Here is a 12,518-nt window from a genome sequence, read left to right on the forward strand (position 1 = left end):
GGAAGAGGAAGGTGTGGATCAGTAGCGTTTTAATGTTTGACTAAAACTGTCGCCCTATTCTTGAGCTCATTTTGGGAGGTTTTGAGCCACAGCTTGCATTCTTATACAGTTTACTATGTTGTCACTGTGGAGTTGAACTGAGTAAAAAAATAAAAACCTTCTGCAGAGGTCCTGGAATTTTCTGTTCCTATGGCGTCAAATATTACTAAATTGTCTCTACCAATGAAAAAGTTTAACCTTCTAAGATCAAAATGGATGAGTTTCATCCTTAATGTCGACTAATTTGGATCAGAACCCTGTTGTTTACTTGTGTCTGCAATCAATTTATTGTCATCCCACTGTTTGTTTAGGAATGCAGAGGCATCATCCCGGACCAGACATGCCCAATTTCTACTCCCTCTCTCCTGGAGGAGTGGGGCAGATCACGCCCCCGCTGGGATGGTGAGTCATCAGCAGGCGAAATCAAAATCATTCACAGTCGTCTCAAACGAGCAGCCATCACCCTCATGTCTCTTCTTATCACATGGACGTTGACGTTGTTCCCGACTTTGTGCGCGTGAGTCGCGGACCGCCGACCTGCAGCAGCAAGCGGGGAGGTCCGCCTGTGGCTGTTTCTGCTGCGCTGCTGCGGCTTCAGCCACACCGCTCCTCTAGTGTGCCCAGTACATGTCAAACACATCACCGCATGCGTGCCCCTGCATAGCCATATGGCTGCTTAACCCCCACCCCATCGCCAAGGCTCTCTGGAAAACACTTCTCTCTCTCTCCGATACTCACTTTGTCTCAGAAAACATTTTAAACTCTTTTTTTTTAACCTTCGATTTTCTCACTACTTTGTTTTTCATTCCATCCTTGTCACTTTTAGTCCCTGTGCTATTTTTCTCTTTTCCCAACATGTTTTACTTCTTTCGCTCTCTCTCTCTCCCTCTCTCTCTCTCTGTCTCTGTCTCTGTCGGTGTGATGGCTTCAGGCATACACTGAGTGATGCCAGATGTAAGGTGCAGACCAGACGTCTTCCTTCTCAGACCCCCTCAAATCTGAATGCTTACACTATATTAGTCCATTTTTGATTCAGGAATGTTTCCCAAGATTAAGAAATGTTTTCATAGGAGCTTCCATGCTGGGCCTTCAATGGGAACTAAGTGCCTTTAGATCTGTGGTCTCCAAGTCAATGAGACTGCTGGAACATGGTGCTGGTAGTGTACAATGATGCACAAACTCATGTAAATGTATACTGCAAACATTTTTTTTTTTAAGTATCTGGATAATTGAAACATAGTTTTAGTATTATAAGCAAGATAAAACATAATTTGAAATTCAAATGCTTTGAGGTTGATCTGATGACAAACCGCCATTTAGCACGTCCGGGGATTGATCTGAGAGAATCCAAGATGTGACGAGGGATGAAAAGAATATCGAAAGATTTCCTCGCGTGTCGCACAAACCATGTGTGAGTGAGGAAATTCAAGCAAGATTGAAACAGAATTTACCAAAAAAAACACCACAGCCAGTTTCTCAGAGTTTCCTCTCTTTTAGACCCGATGTTGATTGTTCTCGTGGTGCAGCGAGAACCCGAAACACAAGCGCCGCTTGTGCTTCCTGACTTTATTAGTGGCTGCCGTTGAATCATTGTATGCACAATAGAATATCATGTGAAACAAAAATGCAGTTTCCTATGCCGTATAATCATAAAAACACACCAATGGCTTCCAGCCTTTATTTGTCAGTGAGCCTTTCATACGAATCAATGTTTCCTTGTGTATGCAGCACAGTTGGGAGTTTCCCCTCCCAAAGTGTTAAATGTAACTTAATTTTCAGATGCTGGAATGAGTAACTTTATATTCTATCGCAAGGAACCAGCAGAGATTTCAAGAGTTCATGGCGTTTTATTATATGTGGTTTATTTGTGGGCAATCGTGGTTTCTTATATGTGCTACCTGTCAATCATATCCTAATATGAAAGAGTTCTGACAGCGGTGTCATTTTTGATGATCCAAATTGCAGATTTATTCAAACACCTATCAAATGCGTGCGGAAGCCTTACTCATCGTGTTTGGACACATAGTAGCAGGCCTGCTCTTAAGTGGCATTTAGGTGACCCCGTTCCTCCTGCACTTGCATTTATTAATCGGAGTCTGCTGTTATTGCAGGTTCTCGCACCACATGGTGCCCGGCCCCCCAGGTCCACACGCCACAGGGATCCCTCACCCGGCCATCGTCAACCCACAGGTCAAACACGAGCCTCCGCATGAAACTGACATCATGCACATGTGAGTCCAACATCTATGAGACACTTCGCTCACTCTCACAGTTTGTCTAAGCTTTTTCTTGAGCTCGGGCCTGACGCCATCGCCCCAATTTGAGACAACGGATACTTCCAGGTATTTGTGCTCCATCATTACAGTAGGCCTCTGCCGAACAAACCCGCTCTCTTGATGTGAGCAGATAAATCAAGAAGGCCCGTGCTGGACTGATAACGTGGCCTGTGCTTCATTTGGCCTCGGGGATCATAACACTCTTAGCCGGTAACAGATAGAGGTCCCAGATTAGTGCTTGGATGAACTGAATCCACTTCCCCCACATGTGTACAGTGGGAAATGCTTTGAGCACCCTGAAGTAGTTATCGCTGATATTTTCATTATTCATGGCCATCCTCGTAGCACGACTGTGCTGGAATTTAAAAAAAAAAAAAAAGAGAAAGAAAAGAAAGGTTGTTAGAAAGTAATTCGACGGTTTGAGCAAAGCGTCGCTGAGTGTGAGCATTTGGTTTTAAGTAACTGCCAGTGTGCTGAGGACAAGAGGGTTTGGTTGCCATTACTGGTGAAGTAATCTCTCCGCATGAAGGGCTGCGCCTGCACAACTGCACATGATTAAAGAGGCCGAAGCCCATGGCGTGGCAGCCCCTCTCACGCTGCCTCGCCAGTGGTTGAGAGCATCCAGACCCCTTGCTGCATTTTGTCGCCAATGTGGCACCACAATTTCCTCTTTCAGTTGCTTTGCTGTTTTTTTTTTCTTTTTAATTTCTCTTGTTTTCCAACTATTTCTTCTCTTCTTACCTCCTTACATATTGTTATTGGTTGTGTTTTTTTTTTGCAAACAGGAAATCCCAGCACGAACAGAGAAAGGAGCAGGAGCCCAAAAGACCGCACATCAAGAAGCCGCTAAACGCCTTCATGCTCTACATGAAAGAGATGCGTGCAAATGTGGTCGCCGAGTGCACGCTGAAGGAGAGCGCCGCCATCAATCAGATCCTGGGACGAAGGGTAGGTCATGTCATTGGTCCACCCTGATGCGCAGGTTCTTATTTTCCTTTCTCTTTCACTTTATTTTTGTTTGCGGACTTCAATCACGGCCAGATCACAATTTATGCCGTGGCTGTAAAGAGGCTACATGGACTCCCCTTCCAAGCCCAATTACTCAGAAAAGTACAAAGATCTCTCGCTTTATTAACATAGTCTTTTATGAACTAGTTGTGATTATTGTCATAATGATTGCCCGAGCCAATTACGTCCCTTTCAGCAGCACAGATGCAGACTGCCTATCTAAGTGACATCTAATCAAATTGGCTTTAATAAAATATGCCTGGATAATGGCATGGTTGGAAATGACAAAATTTGTTCCTTTTGAGGATTGGGAAAAGAGTGGAACCACAGAGCCATGTTAAAAAGCCCTAACGAATAGGCCTAGTGGTTGAGGCAGCCAGCCACAGCAAAGCCGAGTTTGTGGCCTGCATAGGGTAATTGCTTGCTGACATAGTTTGAATAAAAAGCGCTGCTAAATTGGAAGCAGTGTTTTGATATGAAATCAAAGTTTTTTTCCTTCCCTTCTCTTCTTTCCTTCTCCAACTCTTGTGCATGTTAATCTCTTCATCATGTTTCCGCCTTCTTCTTTGTGTCTTTTATCCACCTCCCCCTCTTTCTTTTCTTTTTTTTTTTCTACACCAAACGTTTGGAAGTTGAAAAGATTTTTTTTTTTTTTTTTTTTCCCCCCCTCTGTACCAAAACACCAGCACACTTCTCTATGCAGGGAACATGCAAGTGCATGCCAGTAATTGACTGTATGCTATTTTTTCCCCTAATCTCCTTTGTACTGAAACAGTGGCATGCTTTATCTCGGGAAGAGCAAGCTAAGTATTATGAGTTAGCCCGCAAGGAACGGCAGCTCCACATGCAGCTCTACCCAGGCTGGTCCGCTCGAGACAATTATGTAAGTATCAACAGAACAGATTGGAAGAGGTGCGCGCGTGCGTGTGTGTGTGTGTGTCTGTGTGTGTCTGTGTCTGTTGATTTGTGGAGTTTGTTTGTGTCAGTGCAGCATGACTTGAGCTTTAAATGGCCCACCAAAAAAAATGACATACACATTAATTCACACTAGTCTCCTCCATGCTAATGGGGTCCATTTGTGAGACCCTTTGTTTCAGCCTAATGTGTAATTCATAACAGCGCGATTCACCGCTATAGTACCATCCACATTCAAATGGATCATTGTATCACGATCACTATTATTGCCACTGCGAGTGAAAATTGCCTGGTAATGGTTATGCCAGTCTTTGATGTTCCATATCAGCATGAAGCTTCGGATGTAAAAAGCAACTGTTAGACTGAGTTGAGGAGGCTGGATTGTACGTACAGCAGTCGGCAGCAGCAACCTTTGCTCCCGCAGCTGCCCATTTTACGTGTGAATGTGGGAGGTTCGGCTGGTTTTGGGATGCAGTCTCTTCGCGGACTATATGCCTGCGTGTGCGTCGATGTGTCTGTCTTATGTTTGTGTGTGTGTGTGTGACTGGATGTCGTCCCGATCCGTCTCTGCGAATGTGATGTGTATGAATTTTTTGTGAGCGAGAGAGAGCACCAGCCCTTTTATTAAAAGTGTGGCTCCGGCACTCACATTCACTCCACCACCGAAGTGCTTTGTGGTGTTTATCTGCCTCCCCTCGGACACCGGCAGCATCCCTCCTCCTTCTGCCTCCACTGCTCCACTGTCAAAATGCCTCGCTGAGGGGGAGAGACAGTTTCACAGCTCTGCTCCCACGAACGCACAGCATAGTTAGAGAAACAAGGCATCAGCTAGTGACAGTTAGCCCAGATCCCATTTAATTTCTAGCTTTGTCATAACAAGTGTATATGACGGGTGTGGACTAGGGGGGTTGGGTGGGAAGCAGAATGGCATTTTTTTTCTTCTTGGCATATTGGAAAGATAAAGATATCATGAGCTTCGGTGTCCCTGTGAGAACTGCACTGCAAGTGCGCCCATAACCATAATCTTCAGCTGTACTGAGGAAGAGCATCATGCCTGGAAACACCCAGGACTGGTATCCCACTCGCGAGCATGTAGAGCATTCATAGTTTTGCCGTGCACCCCGTCTCCCCATCTTTTCTCTCACCCACACTCAGTCAGTCGCTCCTCTTCGCTGTCTGCCGCAGCAGTAGAAGGCAGATTAGCTCATGAATAAGTGGATTAGCAGACTTTGCAGCAGGAAACCAAAGTGCTGCTCATATTTGACTAGAACGACTCTACACTGCTATCTATACCTATAGTCTCCCCCCTGGGGATTTAGCATAAGCTATAAATCCTTACACACTCCCACCATCTCACTGCAAGGAGCGCAGCGCTCATCACCATCATTGAGCTAAACTGGCCTAATTATACCGAGTGTTTTTATTTGCACTCGATGTTACTGTAAGTTATTAGACGGGCTTCACACACACACACACACACACACACACACACACACACACACACACACACACACACACACACACACACACACACACACACACACACACACACACACACACACACACACACACACACACACACACACACACACACACACACACACACACACACACACACACGGGGCTTTCTTTGTTTGAGCATGATGGTCAAAAGTCCAATCAGGCCTTAATGGTTAGAAACTACTTGTGTTTTAGTGTTTGTAATATTGGCTGAGAGCAAGTAGAGTGCACTTGTCTGAGCTTCCACTCCTGATTGGTCAGTCCCTCTCAGTGTTGTCGTTTGCGGTGGGGTTCGGAGTCCGGGGGATGCTGGCTGGATGCCCAGCAGGGGATGAGTGAACATGGCAGTCAGCAGCAGGATATCAGAGTGGTCTAGTGAGCGTGAGTGCTGGAGCCACACTTTATGTGTTCCTCTGTATATTTTTTAGGGAAAGAAGAAGAAGCGGAAGAGGGAGAAGATGCAGGAAACGGCCACAGGTAAGAAATGTGTTCCGGATGGGGTTTTTTTTTTTTTCTCATGATTGCTCCTTGAAGTCGGGAGTTTCACCATCTTGCTACACTTGATACGTCATCCTTTACATTGTATTGTTGCATTCGTACCAATGCACAGCCTGAGAAGCAAATGGCTCATCTCACAGTAAAGAGGAACAAACTCCTTTTCTCCTATTCTCATTCTGGCTTCAGTACACTGACTGGAAATTCCTTGTATCCATCCCTCCATCCATTTCTCCCTTACTTGTCTGCCATCCTGTCTTCACAAATTACACCTCCTTTAGGATTAGTCTGTCCATTCTCTGCGACTCCTGAGAGATTCTGGGCTACGCACTATTTCTTTGCCTGCTGCACTACACTATCTCTTTCTGCTGACGTTGTTTCGTCGCGCTGTTCGACCACCTCTTAGCTCTGCAACTGTAAACCAAAGAGAATTACATCTTAAGTAAAAATGTCAGTATTCTTATCAGTCTGTGCAGTGTGTAGGCCACATGGACGGACATTATCTGTGCCGTTCAAATACCACACCATTTTTTTTTTTTTTTTAAAGATGCAATTTTCTGCAGGTACAGGCCAGAGAATGAAAACGGCGTACATCTGAGAATATGGTAAGACAACCCCTCCATGCCCTCCCTGCCTGATCCACTTCAATAAATGTCACGTTTCTCTATCTTTCTTCTTCTTTTTTTTTTTTTTTTTTTTTTTAAACCTGCTTAACACTGATTTGAGAGTTTGTACTCACAGACTAATCCTAAAAAAGGTCCACCCTAACCTCGCCATAGTCATTGTGTCTCTGGTGTTAAGACCTGAAGAGGGATTGTGCTTTGTGTGTGTGGAGTTTGTTCAACGGCTCAATATGCATTGGTTTTTGTGCGTGAGTGTGTATGTCTCATGTGGGTGTGTGTTGTGCTGGTCAATTCAACGTTTCCGTGAAAGCGTTGCTTGGATGAAAGGTCCGCTCTGATGTCAAAAGTTTGCGGTTCATTTTCTTTCAGCCATATGTCAGAAAGAAGAAGGGAAAAAAAAGTTCCTCAATATATAGCCTAATAAATCAAGCAGCTTATTCTCTCAGTGTTTTCTAAACATGGGCTAAATAATACATCTGAAAACAGTTTTACAAGCCCAGAACATTTTTTTACTGCTGGTTGGGGCTAGTATGGCAGCTCAGCTCGGCTCCATATGGACTACATGTGTTGTATTTCTCTGTCTTTGTGCAGCAGAACGAGGATCCGGCAGCTTGTTTGGCAGCAACTTAATGAGATGCTATACCTTAATAAGATTTCATGGTATCTGGGGTTTCAGGGTGTCGATAATACTTTCATAACAAAGACACTCCGTGGTTACTCGCCCCCCCCCTTTTTTTTTTTCCACCAACATGCAAAAGGTATGTTGAGATTTATCGATTCGGATCAAATGTCAAACCTCCACAAAACTGTCACCTGTCCTTTTTTTTCTTTCCTTTTTTAAAAGGAGGATTAACACTCCCAGTATGAGGTGAAGGCAACTCTATTCCCCCTCTCAATCTTGCATATTCTCTCTGTCTCTCTGCCGCCCTTCTCTCTCCCTCCCTGTGAGTCTGGGAGCATCCTGTTATTCCGCTCCCTTCTGGCTGCAGAAAAACCCAGGCAGATGTGACAAATCTGGTCTTACGTCCAAATCACCCTGACCAGACAAAGGTTTTCCACTTGATCGATTCCTGACCCAGTGGCTCTTTCTGAACCCAAAATTGGGGCTGCCTTTTCTTTTCTTTCATTTCCACCCGCAGCCGGTTTTCAGAGCACCGAGAGCGCAAGCGCAAAAAGGCACTTTATCTCTGATCCAATAATTAGCAGTGCCTAGCCGCAGCGGGATGGACACCCTTGCTGATTCTCAGTGACAGCCTTAAACTAATATGCATAATACCAAGGATACTGCCACAACTCCCCAAGCCCTCAATTTATGCAGATCCCAAAGAGCTGGATTGAGGTTAGCTTGCTGTAGACGCCAAAAAACATCTTTAAATGAACTCGTTTGTCTGTTTCTTTTCATCTGTCCTGGCCTCTACCCCATCTGTCGCTCCCCTGGATGCAAAATCCATAAGGAAATTTGTTAATGAGTTAATTCCAAAGACACAATCTGGACACCTTTTTTTTGTACCAAGGATCAAACATGGTGAACATTTGCGCCATTGGGATTCTATTTTTAGTACTTCTGGAGTCTTCAGGAAGACGCCCGAGCATCAGATGTGACATATTTGAAGGTGGTTATATGATGATGGGGGGGGAAATATTTGTGTTAAAGTGTTTCTGGTTTTTGGGGCTTGGGATGTGAACCAGGGGTTGAGTTGCGGAGCAGTATTTTGTCAATGTATGTTTTTCTTTGTCATCCTTTGCATGTCAAACAGAACGCCCACCACACAGCTGGTTCCACCACAGCCCAGCAGCTCTGGGAGAAGTCATTACTTTGACATTGTGAAATTAGAGTTTCTGTCTCCTTCCCTTGTCACTCCCTGCCACTGCACCCATCTTAGCTTCTTTTTTTCTTTTCCTCTTACGCTGACTGGAAATGTGCACTTTTACTCCTCCCCTTCTTCACCGCTTCCTATGCCACGCTTTATTTTGTTTCACCCTGTCTTGCTTCCTCTCGTCTTGAGTAAGCCCCACTGATTCACACAGCCTTTGAGATGGCTATCTGGCCAAGACGCATACATGCCCTCGAGTCTTTCTCCCGTTTCTGCCGCTGCGCATTTTTTGCACATGGGGGAGACAATCCCAACAAAGGTGGCTTTTTTTTCTCTCTCTTTAAAAAAAAAAAATCAGGGCAGCAAAGGGCCATGGAGTCGCAAGCACTTGACATAACACTGCAGTTGAGTCACATCACTCCATAGTTTAGGAAGTTGCCCTTTTGTTGACCTGTGAAAAAAGACTTTTCCCCACAAGCTTTGCCGAAGTGATTGAATTTTTGATCCGTCAAACAAGCACATCAAGACTTTTTTTTTTTTTCTTCTTGAGAAATGATGGGGTATGATTACTAATGCCTACTAATTTCACCAATGGCCATCTCTGGCCCATGCCCTGGTAAAGAAACATAAAAGAAAGAATTGTTCAGGCACCAGCTTTGGTGGCCACACTCTCATACGCTCTCATCCTCTCTTTATGTCTCAGGCCGTGCCCTGGCTCGGCTTCCTCTGATGTTTGCAGCCAGCAGTCAGCTGTCAAGAGACTTTGATGAGTGAGGAGGGAAGAACAGAAAAAAGGGAGTGAGTGCGTTAGGAAGGGTAAAAAAAAAAAAAAAAGAAGGCTAGAAGAAAATCCCACGTTCTCGAGAGTTCTGAGTTTACCCGGTCTCGCTCAGCTGCCACTCACGCTTCAGTCCGCCCCCCCCCCCCCCCGCTTTTTTTCCTCAGTCTTTATTTGTTGCCTCTCATCCCCTCTCTCTTAGACCCTCTTCACTCTCTCGCTCTCACACACACACACACACACACATGCGCACACACTTCAATCTGAGCAGCCAGCCACACACTCCCAACTGCAATTAGGCGAGATTCAGCGTCTGCCTCCATTTCCCGAGCCGTTTCAATTTGGCACTGAGCCTCGAGGCCACTGCGGCACAGCCCACTGCCTCCACACCCTGCCTTATTAGTGACCTGGGATAATTGGGGAAGGAATCTGGATCGCAAAACTGACTGTGGGTCTCGCTCTGAGCAGCATGCTGGAGATGAGAGGATGTTTTTAAAACTGTACTTCTTCACAAAAAAAAAAAAAAGGCAGCATATAGATGGGGTATGAAATCAGAGGTAGGAGGTTGAAGGAGTTGTATCGGGGCTGCGTCACAGCTAATGTTACTGTAGTGGGAAATAGAATCTGAAAGTTTTCACCCATACAGTTCTCCTGTCCCTCTACCCGTTCGACCTCCACAGAGCTGACTTTGCGAAGAAAAATGACCCTCTCAGCACTCTGTGACGGGATATCCAGCCGGTGGCAGTATGTCAGACCTGTAATTAAAGTACTTATGTGGTTTCAGCTTAAAAATACAGATCCTTCACACTGACATGGCTGTCTTACCCTGGCTGGGCAACCTTATTTGACACTTCTGAGTAGAAGGGGGGGGGGGGGGGGGGGTGTAACCCTCTTAAGGCTCTGTGTTTACGTGAGAGCAAATGCAGCCATAGTGGTCCAATTGTTTAGACTGGGGCTTAAAAATTTGTTTTGATTGAGTCACGGGCCTATTGTGTTGTGGTTTGGCCAGCTGCGGTAACACTATGAGGGTCCAATCTCCTTGCTTTTTGTGATGTCTTTTCTACTTCCTCTCTTTTCCTCTGTCTCTCTCACCCCCCCCCCCCCCCCCCCCCCCCCCCCTCCCCCAAGGCTCCTTGAGGCACCGCGAGCCTTTCGGAAGAGGCGGAGGTATATGACCTTATAAAACGCTACCCTGCGAGATGCTTATCGCTGAATAAAAGGCCCCCCCAGGTAACGCGGTGCAGGCAGGAAGGGGCTCGTGGGGCTGAAGGAAGTAGTGTTTATTTTTCTCCTTCTTCTTCTCGTCGGTCTGGCCATTGTTAAAGGAGCCAAACTCGAAGCCCCGGCTCCTCTTCTTCCACTCATTTTCTGCCTCTTTACTCCCTTTCTTTTTTTTCACTCCTTTTTCCTCTACCCTGATGCTGAATATGAGTGGCGGCGGAGGCCTTTGAAGCAAGACCACAGCAGAGGGAACACTCATTGTGAAGGCCCTTTGAACGTGCCGCACGCCCCCTCCTGCCCCTCCCCTCCCTCCTGACGTCCCCCCGGCCTGCAGTGGCTCAGACTGAGCCGTGCGGGGGCACATGGCCAGACTTCAGCTGCCCAGGCCCCCAGCAATGCCGCCTCAGATGTGGGCACTGCCCCCCCCTTCCCATCCCCACCTCCTCCTCCCGTGCTATCCAAGCTTTACCCACACATGCCTGAGGTTTGAGGTTTTGGTGACTCCCCCTTCCCATTCCACTTTTGACCACAAGCAGACCCCACCCATTCCAATCTTCCAATATTTAACACAGGCGCTGTCTTCCCCTTTTTTTTTTTCTTTTTCCTTCTGAACCTTTTAGTTACAGCCCCTCCTGACTCACTTGTTAGTTTCTGATAGCCCCTGCGGTAAAAAGATACAGCATCCCCTGAGCCTGCCTTTTGATTGGAGGTTAAAATTTTCAAAGCATTTCTTAAAGGGTGATTTCTTTTATGTTAGATGTCTCAGAGCTGGAGAAAGTGCTGACAGCACAGAGCATCTTGTTTCAAACATCGCCCGCTTGTCTCGGTGCCTTTTTTTTTTTTTTTTTTCCCCTCCTTTCAAATGGGCTGTCTGTTTTATTTTCCTCTTTTGTCTTTAAGAGTTGCACTGCAGCCACGGCTTTATTGACTGGAAGCTCCTTTGAAAAAGTGTCACCAGAGCCAGCTGTTCAATCCAGGCCAAGGTCACTGCCAAGACTCGCCAGCGCACCAGACTCTTAATCTCAACATGAGGGCATTTCCTTACAAGACCTGACGGATCTCTTAGTCAGAGCCAGGCTGAACTGAGATCATTGGATGTGGAAAGAGGCAGGAGAGGTATTCATTTATTATCATGAGGTCACTGAGACAGTCCTAGAAATATTGGTTCATTGGTGGTGCCTGAGTGTGGGTAATTTATGGACCGGTCAGCTGTTGCACAATTCAAACCATGTAGGGAATATAAAGATCATTTTCAGTGGCTTGCAGGAATCGATGACAATCATTTGTTTGTGTCAGATGCTTGAGGTTTGGATAAACATTTTGATCTTTGCGAACGATGACAATTATTAAGTATCCTGATGCATTTCTGGATAATAAAAGGCAACAGTACCTTTGCTTAACAACTCTTTTTTTTTCACTTTGGTAAAAAAACTAGGCCAAAACCTGGCTTGAAAAAACACTGAACTAATCTGAATGTATTTACAACTATGATCAATGATGGCTCATGTGAGTGATTGATGATATTGGATCAATTACTCATTGGCTTTCCTGACAGCTCTGCTGAACATTGATAAAACCCTTTGCCACTTCACTGGAATAAAGTGATCTATAGATTTATACTGTAATTGTATGTAAACATTTTGAATAAGGCTTTGCTTCTTGTTTTCAATGCTGAGATAGCTGATACTTATTTATGCAACAGTAGTGCTGACAAGAAGTCTAACAGGGGCAGGAGGTCAGTTCTCTGATCAGAAAAGTTAACCTGAAATTGCATCTCTTTCCACTTTGAGTAATGACAACTGAACAAGTGATGCAATATAAAACCATCTATCTATTCATTACAGTGTTA

At 45.4% G+C, this 12,518-nt stretch overlaps 1 protein-coding gene across 3 annotated transcripts in view; it reads left to right on the forward strand.

Moving 5' to 3' along the window:
• Positions 1-12,518, forward strand: part of lef1 (lymphoid enhancer-binding factor 1) — a 44,514-nt gene that overhangs the window by 26,418 nt on the left and 5,578 nt on the right. Inside the window, exons 6-11 of one of the 3 annotated variants that reach the window (XM_080519820.1) lie at positions 351-441; positions 2,151-2,270; positions 3,101-3,263; positions 4,099-4,206; positions 6,167-6,215; positions 6,797-6,838. In XM_080519820.1, coding sequence (XP_080375946.1) covers positions 351-441; positions 2,151-2,270; positions 3,101-3,263; positions 4,099-4,206; positions 6,167-6,215; positions 6,797-6,831 — 566 coding nt within the window. In that variant the 3' untranslated portion in view covers positions 6,832-6,838. The remainder of the gene's footprint in view (positions 1-350; positions 442-2,150; positions 2,271-3,100; positions 3,264-4,098; positions 4,207-6,166; positions 6,216-6,796; positions 6,839-12,518) is intronic. The other 2 variants (XM_080519821.1, XM_080519822.1) reach the window with 2 other exon arrangements.

This window comes from Blennius ocellaris, assembly GCF_963422515.1.
Source record: "Blennius ocellaris genome assembly, chromosome: 3".
Taxonomy (NCBI): Eukaryota; Metazoa; Chordata; class Actinopteri; order Blenniiformes; family Blenniidae; genus Blennius; species Blennius ocellaris.